Source organism: Phoenix dactylifera, chromosome 7 (genome assembly GCF_009389715.1).
Source record: "Phoenix dactylifera cultivar Barhee BC4 chromosome 7, palm_55x_up_171113_PBpolish2nd_filt_p, whole genome shotgun sequence".
In the NCBI taxonomy this organism is placed as follows: Eukaryota; Viridiplantae; Streptophyta; class Magnoliopsida; order Arecales; family Arecaceae; genus Phoenix; species Phoenix dactylifera.
This window is the reverse complement of record NC_052398.1, coordinates 13,784,874-13,800,956: the sequence shown is the minus strand read 5'-3', so window position 1 is coordinate 13,800,956 and position 16,083 is coordinate 13,784,874. Positions and strand designations below refer to the sequence as shown.

The window sequence follows — 16,083 nt, the reverse complement described above, 5'->3', positions numbered from 1 at the left end:
TTTGATTCTACTCGAGTCTAATTAGTTAATTAGACAAACTCAGCCAATTAAGTCCGTAATTGGGACCGGGAAGACCGTACCCAGCCGACCCCCATTTGGGGGTCGCCTTATCCGAATCGTTCGAAACGCCTGGCTCACACCCACCCGCCGCCCGCTTAAAAGGGGGCCCCACTTATCCTGCGCTCTCGGCAGGATGGGCGATGACCATGAGCACTGCTGTCGCCTGGCCCCCCTCCGCCTTCGCCCGGCGGGCCCCTCCCGGCGGCCCCCTCCCCCTCCGCCGCCGCCGCCGCCACCACCACCGTTGCTGCTGTCGCGTCTTTAGCTCCTCCAGCAGCTCCGGTCGTCGGTGCTTCCTCCCGTTGCGCGGTATTCTTCCCTGCCCCTCCCTTCCCTTCCTTTCCGTTCTCTTGTTTGGATGGATGCTCCTTCGCCTTTCCAGCGTGACCCTGGATGTCTGGGGAATATAGATGAACACATAACATGGATGGTTGGGAGTTTCGTATGAGTTGAACTGATGGGAAGTTTGTGCTTATTGATGGTGATTCTAGATTTGCATTCTATTGAGCAAGGAATAAAATTGTGTATCCAAGATCGAGTTTGTTGGCTTGCCTGGTACGGAGGTCGAGGGTTTTCTTCCCTACGTGACATGACACCTAGGTGTTAATATTTGATGAGTCCAGTAATGTCATGATCTCAACCAAACCAACGGAATGGTTAGGAGCCTCATCTATTGGCTATCTTTCAACTGAAAACGCCTATTATTCATGCCATCAATTAGTTCTGTGCCGTGGGTTACTTAATTAAGATACTGTTTTCCTTCAAATTCTTTGTCATACTTGGACCAACATCATGTGACTACCCTTTTCTGTCTTCCCTGCTTCCAAAACTGTTTTGAATTCGATGCCAATTGAGCTGATGATGTGACCAATGGCTGTTTTGTTACTATTTGTCTGTCTTCCTTGGAGGTATACCTTCTAGAGGGCCAAAAAAACATCTCATTTTTCTTTCTTGATTGTTAAATCAGAATATACTTCTGTCTGGTTTTGGTGCCTTATTCCTGACATGGTTGTGCTGGTCGACAACGACTGGCATGCTGTGGCATGTGTCTGATTGTGTGCAAGCACTGGCATGACACAATGCATATCATGTTTGTGCATGCTGGTAATATCATGTTCATGCATGCTGGTATGATTATCAGCATGCAACATTTAATGCTTTGCTTCCTAAATGCACCTGTCTACCTTCAGTATGACAATAAAGTATCATTCCAATTGCCGGCAGTTTGATATTCCATCGGTATAGCAAGCATATTAAGACTGACTGCCATATCATTCATTATAGTTACTCTGCTGGGCGCACTCCATGCCTCATGTTTCTTCCACACACTAGCTTGCTAACCTCTAAATAAAGTCTCATACTACTGAAAGTCTCTCCTTCCTCAATAAATGACTTAATGTAATTGAGGGGGGGCATCAAAACATGAATATCATACCTAATATTTGCTTGATAATAAACTATTCTTTTTGTAGCTTTATAGTATGCTCACTACCTAAGTGCTCATGCCTCGCATCATATGCATGTATGTAAAATGCACTGTTTCTCTGGGTGGAAGACAATTGCATGCTTTATGTTCAACATCCCTCAGTTTTCTCCAAGTAGCTAGTACATGAATTTATGCCTCACTGCATCATTTCCTTTTAGGTTGCTTTTGTTTCATTAGGAATCCATATTTTAGTGAACTCACGCATGCCTGTGCAGTTGTGGATGACTCCAAAGAGACAGAGACATCTCCTGATCGTTCAAATGAAAGATCTGAATCTGATAAGTTAGTTGACAGTATGGATTTTGGTGAACTTTGCAATGACTTTGAATGTATCAGTAGCCCCTTTGTGGAATCAACGGCAAGACAACTTGCACGGGATATTTTAGAGTTGCGAGATGGAAATCGTGCATTAGGATCTTATTCAATTTCTGTCAAATATAAAGTAATTATCCTTTTCCTTTGACTTCTTAGATTTCTCTATTTTGCTAGTTGAAGATTAAATTTGATTACACTGGTTGCTAATGGAAGATGCCGAAATCTGTCTATTTCTTTTGTTTTTATTCTCATTTTGTAATTTAATAATTAGAAAGATTTCTTCTTTTCTTAATTTTCAGTCTTTATAGATATAACATTCTCATCATATTTTCCCAGGAGACACATGTTGTAAGTTGATGAATGACTGGCGGTTTTTTATAATCTTCTTCGACAATAAAAAGTAAATGATTAGAACCTTTTCATGTGTAATTTGCATGGATGTGGATAGCAACCTAATTACTTCAGGATTTGCAAGTAAACTATTAAGTATCATATATAACATGACATGTTTCAGAAACATGAATCTTTTAGTGTGCCTGTTGAAAAGTTCAAAATAGGCAAAAAAAAGCCCATACCTTAGTGTGCCTGTTGAAATTGAAAACATGCTAAATGATTTGTTTGAAAAAAAGGTTATATATGTGGCATAAACTGGAATATAACATCTGAAAGAGAATAAAAATTCCAATAAGACTTGCAGTGGAAGTCAGCTTCATCCGTTTTCTTTGTTTTCTTTAAAGTTCCATTTGAGATTATTGAGGTCCCAACTAAGATTCCTGCTGTGAATTATAATATTTTTTAAGGTTCTATCTAATTTGTCGAAAACTCGAAATTATAAAGAGAGATTTGATTTTGTTCTTTTGGGAATATTAAGATTTCCTAGTGCTTTCCTATCCAAAAATCACAGTAATCACATGTTGCTGAGATTTGGACAAACTCTTATTCTTGGTGATGAAACTCTATTTTTGAGTTGGAAGGACATATTAATTTATTAAAGATAGTAAATTTTGGAAGACTAAACAAATTTTTGTATGATTCTCTCAAAATTTTGGCATGCTATATCCTAAGAAAGGGTGCTTGTCTTTATTTACAAAAAAAAACGACAACTTGTCAATAGACTATAAAAAACATACTATTGTGAACATCCATACAAGATGTATATCCGTCTGTAATGCCAATAACCTGCCAGCATGGTATGTATCACAATAAATGGTGCTATACATGCTGATACTGTAATCTTATTCCACACCCTAAATTTCTCCTTTTGTCTTGTAATCAGGAAATCATTTGCCATCTCATCTCTCTCTCTCTCTCTCTCTCTCTCTCTCTCTCCCCCTCTCCCCCTCTCTATGCCCTCATCCTGCACTCTGAGCCCCTCCCCTCGTGATATACATATAGACATGCATGCATGCATAATGCATATATTTATGCAAGGAGCTTCCTGTTGGATTGTCAACTTGGAGAAAACAGAAGAGCTTCGTATGCAAACTGCTGCTATTTCAACAAATCTGGTGCTGCTTCCATTTGTAAATAGCATTTAAGAAGAGAACTTTGCAAATTATATACTTTGTTTTCCTTGAGAAGCCCTTTCAATATGTAAGTTTTAAGTTGAAAGCAGCAAGTACCTTACCTGTTATAGTTAACAATCTCCATGTGATCCTCTTGCAATGTGGTCTGCAGCATCCTTCCTGCCCCCGAGGAAAGAATCTTAGTTCTTAACTTAGCAAGGACTGCTTTAAAGCTTTCTTACTTTTGTAGAAAAAAGGGTCTTTTACTTTGTTTTAATGACAATGACATGCATTCTAGAGTTTATGATGGTTGACACCAGACTTCTCACAGAAGCAGGCAAGTTGACAACTTCCCATTTTACCAGCTAAATGTTAGATAATGGGTCTATGTAAGACTGAAAGAGCATATATCCAACTTGTAAAAATATAATAAGAGGATCCAGTTGATACACGAACTTAACAATAGGACTGATCCACTGCCAATAGAAATAAGCATAAATTCAATCAGAGGTCAAATAATGGCGCAACACATTATCTATATTAATATATAAAGAGAACTCCACATGTCCATCGGACAATGAATGCACTATATCATGCATGATTCACGTAAAAAAGAAAACCATGGAGAAGAGTTGAAGCGGACTCTGGTTTCTTGATGAATATCTCTTGGTTTCTTGGGATAGAAAATCTTAAATAAATCATTCCCCGAGAACTGGGACTCTTAAATCCCCAAAAATTGGCTTCTTAAAACCGTCTCTTTCTACATTAATGTTTACCTGTGGAAATCTTGAGAAATTTTCTACACTGGATCTCAAGTCCCAATCCCAAAAAATTGGCAACTGAACAACTTTCTCTTTCCTAATATGTATCACAGGCATTATTCATTCCTCTCACGTGCAACCCACGCCAAATACTAGTCCGTAGAGAATGATATGACAAAAAGATCACTTCCTGAACCTGTACGTGGCCAAGTCTTTGCATAGCTAGTTAACGCAATCAAGCTCATTTTATTGTTTCTTAGAGGTCAACCTGTTTTACTACTACTTTAGTTCTGCAGCTAGTCTGTCTCTCATTTATTTGGATATTAGTTTCATTAACATGTGCATTTCAGTTAGTTTCCTGAGCTTTTTCCATGAGCTTTTTAGTAAGTTACCAGTTCATAACTAATCAGTGTAATCAAGTCCACCATTCTCAACTTAGTAGAAGCCAACGTGATTTGCCACAGTGACAGTTTTGCAGCTAGTCTGCCCATCAATTATTTTGGATATTTGTTTCAAGTTTCAACTACACTTTTTGTTTTGGTTTGTTGCTTCAGTTTGACCTTCAATTCAGATTGGCCCTGACTGCTGCAACTGCCAAGACCTGTCTAGTCCACGATTAATCCCACTTAGACTTGTCTTGACTGTTAATTTGGCCATTTAGAATCTTGTACCCTCAGCACTTAACACTGTTTCCAATGACATAGTTATAAGAAGAAGAGGAGTTGACCTCTCTCTCTCTGTGTGCTTAACTGAAGTTTAGTTTGGAAAATATTCTCTCTAAACAATTACAAAGCAATAATTCAAGGTTGATGTGCATAACTATGCATGTTATTACACCAGTCTGCTTCTAGAAATTCTGGTACTTCTTGCCCATTGCAGTACAATTAAGTGATGCAAACTTTGACTCTGTTCTGTAGATTGACAATGCAATACGGATGTGTATAACTGAAACCTGTTTTATTCGAGAAAACATATAACTGAAATCTGGAAACTTAGGAATAATCTTTTGGTCGAATAAAACATATAAGTGAAATCTGTAAACTTAGGAATAATCTTTTGGTCCCAGGATGAGTGAAATTTGATAGCCTACATTCTGCCATGCATGGCTTTCACTCACTGTAGTAGGTTGCTCTTCTGATGCATGAATATATTATTCTTGTCTGTTTGTTGTATGTTATGCTGGTTGACGAATGAACTTTCCTATTACTCCAACATCTTCTGAATTATATTCTAATAGTGTAATTTTTGAACTATATTTTGAAATATATATATGTGAAGAAGTGGACTAAAGTAATTTTATCTCTGAGATTTAGCCATGATAAATTTGCTTGACTGTTTACAAGTAACATTCAGGGTGGCACATTTCTAATGATTGCAATTCATCAACTATATAGTAGAAACAAATGATCTTGTTCAGAACTGCTCAGGTCATTCCTCTATGAACAAATAGATAAGTACAGAAGCCTAAATAAAATGATTCTTTGTTTATGAAAGTTATTCTATCCTATTGCTGTTTGATTGTCTGCTTAGTTGTTGATTTCTGCAGAGAAATTTGTTTTTTTCATTTTTCAAATAAAATAAATGCTTAAATAATGTAGTGTAGAGTTCTTGTTAATTGCAGGATCCAGTTAGGACCTTTGTTGGACGTGAAAAATACAGGAGACCTCTATGGGCAACTGATGCATTGGACAAACCCTCAGTGGTGAGAGTCAACACTGCCTTTTCTTTATTACTTTTCTGGTATTTTGCATCATATTCTCTCCTGGTCTGCAATCCTGCTTTTATTGCGAAAAATTGTGGAATTTTGAAGTTACAATGTTTGCATAGCAAAGAACTGCTTGCTGACAAGCAATGAGAACTGCATTTCTAAGCAAAGGTTGACATATGTCAATTTTAAAGTTGAGAAAGAAAGGAAAGAAAAACAGAAAATCCCAGATATGATTAAGTGGCTAATTTACGAGGATTCATAGCTCATAAGCTAAAATGTATCTGCTGTAAAAACTCTTATGAGATGCAAATAGAAAAAGTAATGTTTACAAAACTTGAAAGCAAGAATTATTACGCCCTTTTCCTTTTTCTCTCTCTCTCTCTCTCTCTCTCTCTCTCTCTCTCTCTCTATCTTCTTTATGCGTATGCGTGCTTGCATGCATGTGCATCCACACATGGAAGAGGCCCATAGGCAAAGGTCTACACAACAAGGGATGGCCCTTCCTAAAATACGCCTGACCCCCCAAACCTTGAAGGTGGGAATTGCAGGAGTTGAACCTAGATCTCTAATACAACTGCCAAGATTTTACCAGCTTGACAAGCAGACACCAAGTACAAAATTCCACCCTTTATAGGACTGATTTTGATCAGGCTTTGTCTTGTAATATGGTGGATAAGAACTTTGGTATTTTATTTTGACTTGTCTAATCCATGACGCATTTCCTAAGTATAAAAAGATTATGCATTTTCCTTCTGTTTGTCACATGAACAAGCTTATGATATTGAAAACAATCCAAGTAGAGATTTGGAATGGAAAGGGTATATATTTTGATGCATAATTATTAATTAAACAATAATTTCTATGGAAGAAGGCAAAATATAGTGAGATTAAAAATGGAGTTTGATGAATTCTTTTGGAGAAATAGGTTCTTGTAGCGGACAATGTGAAAGATACAAGAAAAAAAACAAAGGTGAAGCCTCTGAAAACAACTGCATTCCTTACAATTTTCATTGAAATATTACATAAATTATTCGATGATAAAGTTTTCTCTTGCATCTTTTTAAATCTGTTCCCCAAAATTTGATAGATCTAAGATTCACATCTCCGAGGGTTGTGACAAGTAATTAAAGTATCAAAAATGCCCTTTTAAGTGGATCCCCTTAGTGGCATTTGAACACTGATATTGGGTCTTGGTTATTTGTCAATTATCATTCTGTGAATTGAGCCTTGCCCTTGTGGTGGACCCCTCTTCTTAGCAGCCAGAGGTTCTAGGTTCGAATCTTAGGTGGTGCATCCCTAAGTATTGGGACTTGAGTAGTTATAGTGTGGGTAGATCTCCCTCCCTTTCCCTTAAAAATGAGTTATCATTCAATATGGTTCATCCATGATAGAATTCTGTAAATTAAAATTTTTATAATGCCCAGATCTTGTAAAATCAGACATTATGCAAACAGAATTATTATTATGCTTTGGTTTGTCTTATGAGATTAATATCAACTTGACATGGTCTCAAATTACTTCCTTCTCCATAGTTGGCTCAAGCTACTGCCATCTTTGTAATTCAAATTTTAATAATTGTAGTATTCAATTCTATATGTCAACCTGATTTGCAGCTATCATTGTAAATTCTGGCATTTGCATATCCTACTGATTAAAGACTGTGACACGTGCCAGACAGTGCAGGAGATGGCAATGCTGTCAACCAGTATACTGAACATCAAATGGACGCTAAGAGGGAAACCTAAAAGTCTGTTCGCAAGCATAGGAGGAGACTTGATACTTCGTGTGAACTCCCGATTCACATTAAACCAAATAAGTGGCCAAGTGACTGAACATGAGGAATCATGGGATTTGTCTGCATCGTCTGCAATTGCTCGGGGGTATTTCTGGGTTTCAAGGACGCTTTTCTCTGCCATTGAGGCTGGCAAAGATACAATTGATTCCATTAAGAACACTCCTTCTCGTTTCTCAAAAGAAAAGGAGAACTTGGAGATCTATCCAGACCCTTCTGGGGATCCTACAAAGGTAAATTTCTTTGCTGCAATATATTCCTTGGTGTTATCAGAACTATGATGGTAACCTAGCAAGTAATTGGTTTTTAACTATGCAATAATAAAGCTGGAGATATCTGGAGACGAGCATGGTGGCATGCTTTATATCAACTACTGACTTGACTGAAGTTACTACTCTCTATGACAAGAGTTTTGCTTGTGAAGGGTAGAACTAGAAACAAACGAATTGTGGTTTGGTAATAAATAGAAATACAAAACCTAGCTTGTGAGAAACTCGCACTAACCGATCTTTCCTGACAATGTCCGCATACACAAACGCCGCAAAAGGGTATCTATGTAGAAATAAGTCATATATCAACTCTCGGTGCTTTTCTTGCCAAAGCAGGCATTTGGTTAAAAGTTATTAAATTCCGTATTAAATTATTTAGGATTGCACGCCTGATGCTTAACCATAAACATAACAATCAAGCCTTGTCGTAGTATTGTTGACGTGATGCATAATAATTAGTAATGAAAAAATTTATGTTTTAGTTTTATGGCACATCTGCTAATGTTCTGAGGTTTGGGACTCCATCTTCAGTGCATAGAGGATGTATTCCAGAGAGGTGACTTATCAAATGTTTTGCAGGTCTGCTTCTGTTCAGTTATAGGAGATTTTGTGTAACACAATTGTGATTTTATTAATTAACAAAATAGGTGATAAATGAAGACTTTTGGATACAACAAAAACCAATACTATCTAGAGTGCATCAATAGAAAATTAAGCAGGACCAATACTTTAAGGATCAAAGTACAGTTGATCCTAGACTACCTGCAAGTGCAGTGCCTGCACCCTTAGCTCTTCTGTATTGCTGATTTGACTTTCCATAGCCTCAACTGTCCTCAGAAACACCCTAACATGTCTATCTAGACATGTCGGACAAGAAAAATCCATGGAAGCTATACAAAGAACAAATTATTCTGGATGCAATCCTGGATGGCGGTTTACAGGTTAGAAAATTGTTGAATTGAAAAGGAAGAGGTCTAAATTATTTTAGATCCTTGTACATTGCAGATCATGGAAACTGTGTTCTAAGGATCTAGCAGAATATGTGATCCATAATTTCACTTCAGAAAGCAGAGTATGCAAATTGCTTTCCATTTCCAGTCATTTAGCTTGATATTCTTCAAAATTTAGAACTTTTACATTAAAGTAATCGGATGACCTAGATTTTCAAAGGCAATGTCTTGTTTTGGCCTTTGTATTTTGAAACAGCTAATACTCAGTTTTATTGTTTAGCCTGTAAATAACTATTGTAATGTTCACTAGCAACAACAACAAAAAAAAAAGATGCTGCAAATAACATGATTTTCTGGTTTTTCTGATTCAGTTTTTCCAAAGAGACGACAGCTTACAGAGAGACGTCTATCAGATTGCACTTTTCTTGGCTGTAATCTATTTTGTTGTACAGTTTTTGAGAACAACCCTATGAATGTATAACTTCAAACCACAGCATTTCAAACTTTTATATCTCATTGTCCATATTGTATATTTGATCTAATATTCTAAACCCCCTTCCATATTGAATTCATTAATTTATTCATGCTGCATAATCTGCCAAGGACATTTTTTAATTCTCCAAGGAATTTCTTGGGAAGAGATTTGTTCATTTTTTCCTTCAAACAGAAGTCAGAACGCAGAAGAACCTGAGGTACTTTTGAACCTTCAATTCATAAATATGTTTCCCAACCTTAAACAGAAGATGCGCTGAAGGGAAAATGTAAAATACGAATCATGGTTTGCTTCATATACTGACTTCACTGGAACAAGGGGTACTGCAACAGATCTTTAGGAACTTCTGGGGCTCTCCTGTGGTCAGGGTCCACCTTGTTTGCTCAGCAAAATTCTCTCTTTTTTGCATGGCATGCCTTTCTTTTGGTGTAGCATAGTGGAGCACAGGTTTCCACTGAAAGCTTTTTTTTTATTTTATTTTTTTGCTGAAAACCACTGAAAGCTTGTTAGGCAAAGCATTTCTTTGCAAGAGAGGCACATTTGACGGCGTTGTTTCGTAACAGGTCATTCCACAACATGGCTTTTAATATTCATGCACGCGTCCTTGTATTATTTCTTGGCAAAAGAGAGCAATAGATAGGTCCACCCAATCCACTTTAGTGCCGAAACCTCGTTTTGGAACTGGAGAAGATCCCGGCTAATCCTGTCAAGGTATTTTTCAGAGTCCAGCTTACATGTGATGATGCTTTCTTTCTTCGCTCTATGGCACTATGAAATGATCACACGCACACGCAGATAGCAATCCAGAATGCGTAGTCCCTTGATGAAGGTTACTTGTGCTGAGCGGCGGTGGAGAGGGAGCATTAAAATCTTTACTGAACTATGACCGGCCATCATATTAGCAAATAAACGTATTCCTGAGCTTAATGCACGAAAACAATGAGGGATTAGCTCAAGGAGTACTAAAAAAGGTGCCATTTCAGAGCCGCTAAACCGAGTCAATTCAAGAGAAGCTAAAGCGTGGGTGACGGAACGGGGAACCCCTACTTGCTTGACTTGCTACCCCGAATATTGGAAGGGCAAAAGAAAAGACTGTATTGAAGCCAACTGTCAAACCGCCTGCTTCGAAATATTTGGACGATGGTGAGCAGCGGTGTGACCTTTTAAGCTAAGTATATGTTTAGAGAGACTAATGAGACTGTGGACTGAATGGTTTCTTATGTGGCCTGTCATTTTGGAGGTACTATGTGGGCTGGAGAGGCAGAGTTGCTTAGAGCACTCCAAGATTTTATTAGGTGTATCTAATTTTCCTTGGCCAATCAGTTGAAGAAATGGCATTATAATAGGCGTCAAAAGCAGAGGCATGCTTCGAATCTTCCTTCTAGGGAATGACGGTCTAGAATGCGAAGGAGGTCTTTCTTGTTCTGTCGCTTTGCAGTTCAGAGAAGATCCTGACGTCCTTGCCGCCTGATAGCGTTCCAGAAGGATTTGAAGAAGAGACTGGGAAATCCATCAGGTCCCGGAGTCTTTTTTGCCTCGCAATTGGTGAGGCGTAGATTGCTTTCTTCACAGATCTTTGCGGAAATCGGTGAAGATGGCTCACATCAACAGTGGATCCCTGATTTAATGGCCAATGTGATCGAACTTCTTTCTACGGTAAACCATTCTCCCACCTTCTTTGCTGCCAAACGATATCTTATTTATGAATTGCACCACCATCTGGCAAGTGATCCACATCAGACTGCAACTTAGAAGAGGCCTTCCATCTCACTCAGCCTGGCGACTACCAAGTCGTTGCAAACCATGACATTTTCCCCATGGACATGAAACGTTACGTCCATGCAGACCGCATACATGGCAAACAGAGGACGAGTGAAAGGCGTCACGAGCAGCCAATTCACCCAAGTTGCATAAATATCAACTAAATATCAATTTTATAAATGTATAATATTGTTCACATAAATTTAATAATGTTTTGTTTTTTAAAAAAAAATTACGTCTAATCAAAGCTGAACAGAAGCTGCTCACTGACAGCTCATTCATTTCACATAAAATTAATGGTATTTGCAGCCACTAATTAGACGTATAGTGGCTGGGAAAACCACCCATGATAACCAAGGGAATGGTAACTCTCGGAAAACCTGGCTCCAACATCGATCCGCTTCGCCGGAGGCACGAGAAGATGGACACAGAAGCATAGACAATAAACCAACACAAACATCTACTATTAATTATTTCTGCACATATTAACAATAAATGAAATGCTAAGGTTGGATGGGCACGGCACGGTAAACCCATGCTCCTGCTGGTTATCTTCCCCTTATGCCTTGTTGATGCTCTTCTTTGTTCTTGACTAACCATGAATGAAAAAATACAAGAAACTGATTTACATGAAGCCTAAAATTTTATACGGGGAAGAGGCTCTTGTACAAGGTTTGACTGGACACCAACAATTAGCACCGTCCGAGCCTCACAGAATCCTATCTACCACTAATAATTACACATGAACTACTGGAAACCAGACACTAGCAAGGCTCGGGCAATAATACCACTTCATAAGAAGGCTGAAGTATCATCAGGTCCTAAACCACCATAGAATCATTCTCACCTTCGTCGATGCTGATGCTGATGTTGATGCGCTCGTGCTATTCTATCTGCATACATTGGGAGGCGAACAATCTCCGAAATCTCATCTAGGAGCACTTCTTCGGTGATATTGTCATTAATACTCCGCATCACCTGTTAAGAAACCAGAAGTATTACAAGACCCTGCTACAAGACTCGTGCAGCAAAGCCAGGCCAAGGTGAGTACCTTCAGGTAAGTGTTAATATCATTTGGTGTTGTTTTATCTGCTCTCATTCGCATGCACACCCAACAGCCTCCGTCAGGATCCCACGAGCACTCAACGATCTTTCCTGAAAGGGATGAGACATCCACTTCGCCTACACAGATAAAGATCTCATTGGAATTTAAAGAAATTACAATGTCTAAACTCTGCTAATTTGTCAATGACAATGAGAGTCAAACGAGATGGGGACAACATTAACGACAAAAAACTTATAAAAAGGTATATCAGCAGTGGATGATTCAAAGCCCAAATAATATAAACCAGTACGCTACTCCAGCCAGGCTGATGGAGGAGCTTTTCTTCAGGGATCCAACTGGATGCAGCAAGATCAAGGTAAATGGAAACAAGAAAATGAGGTACTAACAGTTAGATTAAGAGATAATTATGCCTGGACAGCCCATATCTAAAACTACATTTCCATTTCCCCACTGGCATCCAAACAAAGATTTTCAAGATACCAATAATAGATCACTGCCACCTCAAACTATGAATTAACTGCCCGCAAAGATCTTAGCTTGCCTTCAAAAAATTCTATGCAATGAAATGTTAAATTCTTGTTCTTCGTATGCTCACGAATATAGAACAACTACAAACTGCCTTCAGAGGTTCACTAGGTTCCGAGCATGGGGCCCAAATTGGTGATCATCATTTCCAACATGAGATCCTAGCAAGGATTTAGAAAGTGCTTTCCACGTAGATGTCTCTATTCAAATTAACTCACTGTTGGAGGATCAATTTTATTGCCAGTACTAAAAAAAAATGTCACTTATGGCTCAGTCCAGGGTACCAGAAGTTATCGTCCACCATACAAGCTCCTAATGTAAATATAGTAGTGAATAGGGGTGAATGGAACAAGCTTAGATATGTTTCTTATTGATTCTTGATCTAGATAAACAGCTCTCAAGCATTCCATTAAACAATCAGAACCACAGATTCATCACAAAACAGTATCTATATAAGTAACATTGAACAGTATATTAGATACACTAATAGAATAGTTAAGAACCTAAATCAACATCAAGCAATTGGACACAGTGGGGAGAAAATGGAACAAAGATAAGTGAACATCATAGAAACTATCGTACAAGAGAAAAAGGTGAATAACCAAAATAATTACCCACCTCTAAATATAACCCGTACCCCATCCATGAGTTTCTTTTTACCTCTCTCAAAAAGAAAAAGCAACTCGCGACTCTCACTTCCCACCTGCAGACATGAAACAAATATATTAAGTTCTCTACTATGCACAAACATGAATTTAGGAGACTAGTCTGCCATCAATCTAAGATTTAAACCTAAGATAAAATCATAATATCCATATTTCATAGATGAGGTCATGAACAAACCTCAAACAAAAAGTCGACTGAGTTCATCTCTGGATACTTCCACTTTAGAAGACCTTCATGCGTACGAGGCACATAAGGATCATCCCAACCCTAGCATAAGAAAATGAAATAACCAACAGAAGTCATTACATTATATGTTCAGTACAATTACGTCATCATAAAAGTTTGTCCAACAAAAAAAAAGCATCAAGCTTTTTAGAGATCAAATGGAGAGCTTTTGAAATACGCACTGTGAAGGATAATATTGGCATATACAGTGTACTTGCATCATATTGATTTCTCAAAAAAAAGGACCACAATAATGATGAAACAAAACGATATCGAACAACTACTTGCACGGAAATGAGAGTTCTCCCCAAGACATTGTGACTAATATCTTGCACACATGTTGCATTAAAACGTTATTGGAGACAAAACTCCACTGACGCAACTGCATGTTGGATTACTGTTGTGATACAAGATATAAACACCTACACAAGCTTTACAACAGTTTAACATTTTTTATGTTTATTCTTGAGCCCAACATTTTATTTGTAACTGACACTGCAATTTTCAGCAAAGCACATTAGTTTGCCAAACATATAAAGTCAAGTTACACGTTACTTTTTCTTATTGTCTTCACTAAAATTTGAGTAAGAAGCAAGATATCTTAGCATATTGAAACAACTGAGACATTCCACTCACAGTTCAACCTGATTGCTTCCGAGATCCTTCAAGGGAAAAACATACTTGATGAGGTTACCAAGACTTCCTGAACTTTTACCACTTTGAATTATTAAATAAGCAGTACGTAATATATTTTTCAAGATTTTCATAAGTTTTCCTTCTTTTACATAAACAAGTTTGTGACAGAAGTTGCAGACCATACTTGGCTATTGAAAGATCATGACTACTCAACTTCACTCGACTTTCCAGATTTTTGAGAACTCACAAAGCGAGTATTTTTGGAATTTTTTGCATGAAAGTGATCAGGAATATAGTTAGCATTGCTAAAGGTTATTTTTCAGTTCTACCTTTTGATTCTGCTATTTTTCGGCTGTCATAGAGTTTAGTTCAACCTGATGACAAGGTAACATTGGCAACGAAGGATGCATTTGCTTTTGACGAGACAAAACACTTAAAGACATCTCTTCACTAAACTGGTGGTATTCTAAAATGAAGGGATGGTTACATAAAAGTGTACTTGATTATGTTCTAGAGACAATAAATAAGAGAGGGGATATGTTCAAGGTGAGGGACACCAAGATATGGGTATGAGGATACTAGAATAGCCAAAAGAAAAGAGTAAATGGAAAAAGCATCTGACTCTTCAGTTTAGGTATATGTATGCCAGCACTGCACGCTCCTCTTCTCTTCTGTTAAAAGCGACCACCACCTTTCAAAATGGTTGCTTTAGGGTTTTATTTATGGGAGCCCATGAGATGTAAAGTCCTTTATTTTGAAAATTGAATAAAGACATTGGTTACCAAAAAAAAGTTGAATAAAGAAAATGGCCGTTTTCTTCCTCGGGATACACCCGCTCCTCTGCCCAACTCCTCTCATTAATCTTTCTCTAGACAGGATCGCCCAATTTATTTATTTTTATCATGGGTAATTTAATTGCTAGAAATCTATTTACCTGCTTCAATCTTTTTTCTACAACTTTGACTGAATTTTTTATTATCGCTCATATTTATATCAGTTTCTTTACAAGCTTTCTTATGCATTCACATTTCTTCTAATTCTGTCCACATCAATTTTGAGATTGCCTATGAATTTTAGTTATTGCATGCATATTAGATCTTTTTTAGCAAATAAGAGTAAGTTCAAAAACATTTTTCACGGCTTTCACATTCCTAAACTCTTTTAAGTAGCTGTTCTTCATCAAAAATCATATATTTCCATGGCCAGATATTCACGACAGTAATCAAGATTTTTCATAGAACACACTTAAGCTTTTAAAGGACCTTGAAAATGCTAGCTGACGTCCCCATTACATTAGGGTTGCATGAAATGTAGGACTGTAGTAGTAAAGGCAAAGCATTTGGTGAGACAGCATGGTTTGACTTCTTCAAGAAACTAAAAATTTGAAAACAAACTTTTATGACCAAGCACCTGAAATACAAGGCCATCAGCTGCATGTGAAAGCTTTGGAATGAACTCCTTTAGAAGCTTAACAACTGTAGATAACAACCAAAAGTCCTTCCTTCTAACCTGGTTATTTTTTAAAAATAATAATAAATGTCAAAAATATGAACAAGACATGCAGTTATATACAGATACTGAAAGAAATTACAAAATAATTGCATCATTTTAGATCTACTTACGCTAAACGGTTCCATGTCATATCTGTAAATTGGGTTACATTTGCCTTCACACTCGAACTGTTTTCTCTCATAATTCCGAGGCCGAACCACTTCCTCCTCAAGTAACTTCCACCTTTCAGCAAAGGGCAACTGCACCATGAAATGATGATATAGCATCATGATTTGGTTATGCAACAATTTTATAACAGTTAGGAAACAGAAAAAAAATAAAATAATAATTCTAAAGAAGAAAAATACAAAATA

The 16,083-nt window shown here is 37.6% G+C and overlaps 2 protein-coding genes across 7 annotated transcripts in view; one reads left to right on the top strand and one right to left on the bottom strand.

The window, feature by feature from the left end:
• Positions 1 to 172: 172 nt before the first annotated feature.
• LOC103715186 lies at positions 173 to 10,295 on the top strand. 4 transcript variants are annotated; one of them, XR_003387179.2, is made up of 6 exons: positions 173 to 369; positions 1,762 to 1,988; positions 5,749 to 5,829; positions 7,510 to 7,860; positions 9,903 to 10,050; positions 10,135 to 10,295. XR_003387179.2 is itself a non-coding variant. In XM_026807729.2 (5 exons), the coding sequence occupies exons 1-5, from the start codon at positions 201 to 203 to the stop codon at positions 9,924 to 9,926; spliced, it is 852 nt and encodes a 283-aa protein (XP_026663530.1). In that variant the 5' UTR covers positions 173 to 200; the 3' UTR covers positions 9,927 to 10,295. The 4 variants fall into 4 exon arrangements, 3 of the variants coding, with proteins under 3 accessions (XP_026663530.1, XP_008800955.1, XP_008800954.1); XM_026807729.2 differs by having other exon boundaries at positions 9,903 to 10,295; XM_008802733.4 differs by lacking the exons at positions 9,903 to 10,050; positions 10,135 to 10,295 and adding an exon at positions 9,218 to 9,418 and having other exon boundaries at positions 7,519 to 7,860.
• A 1,241-nt stretch (positions 10,296 to 11,536) lies between these two features.
• LOC103715187 (mRNA-capping enzyme-like) overlaps positions 11,537 to 16,083 on the bottom strand; it is a 36,269-nt gene continuing 31,722 nt past the window's right edge. For 2 of the 3 annotated variants that reach the window (XM_008802734.4, XM_008802735.4), the window contains exons 13-18: positions 15,841 to 15,969; positions 15,629 to 15,727; positions 13,535 to 13,624; positions 13,310 to 13,394; positions 12,152 to 12,282; positions 11,537 to 12,078 (exon numbers count right to left, since the gene is read on the bottom strand). In XM_008802734.4, coding sequence (XP_008800956.1) covers positions 11,944 to 12,078; positions 12,152 to 12,282; positions 13,310 to 13,394; positions 13,535 to 13,624; positions 15,629 to 15,727; positions 15,841 to 15,969 — 669 coding nt within the window. In that variant the 3' untranslated portion in view covers positions 11,537 to 11,943. Of the gene's footprint in view, positions 12,079 to 12,151; positions 12,283 to 13,309; positions 13,395 to 13,534; positions 13,625 to 15,628; positions 15,728 to 15,840; positions 15,970 to 16,083 lie in introns of those variants that run through there. The other variant, XM_026807728.2, reaches the window with a different exon arrangement.

Bases quoted from the DNA above. Each gene is read 5' to 3' on its own strand.
- LOC103715186 (XM_008802732.4), top strand. From the start codon at position 201: ATGACCATGAGCACTGCTGTCGCCTGGCCCCCCTCCGCCTTCGCCCGG. The intron at 370-1,761 runs GTATTCTTCCCT...ATGCCTGTGCAG, and splicing joins GTGCTTCCTCCCGTTGCGCG to TTGTGGATGACTCCAAAGAG. The intron at 1,989-5,748 runs GTAATTATCCTT...TGTTAATTGCAG, and splicing joins CAATTTCTGTCAAATATAAA to GATCCAGTTAGGACCTTTGT.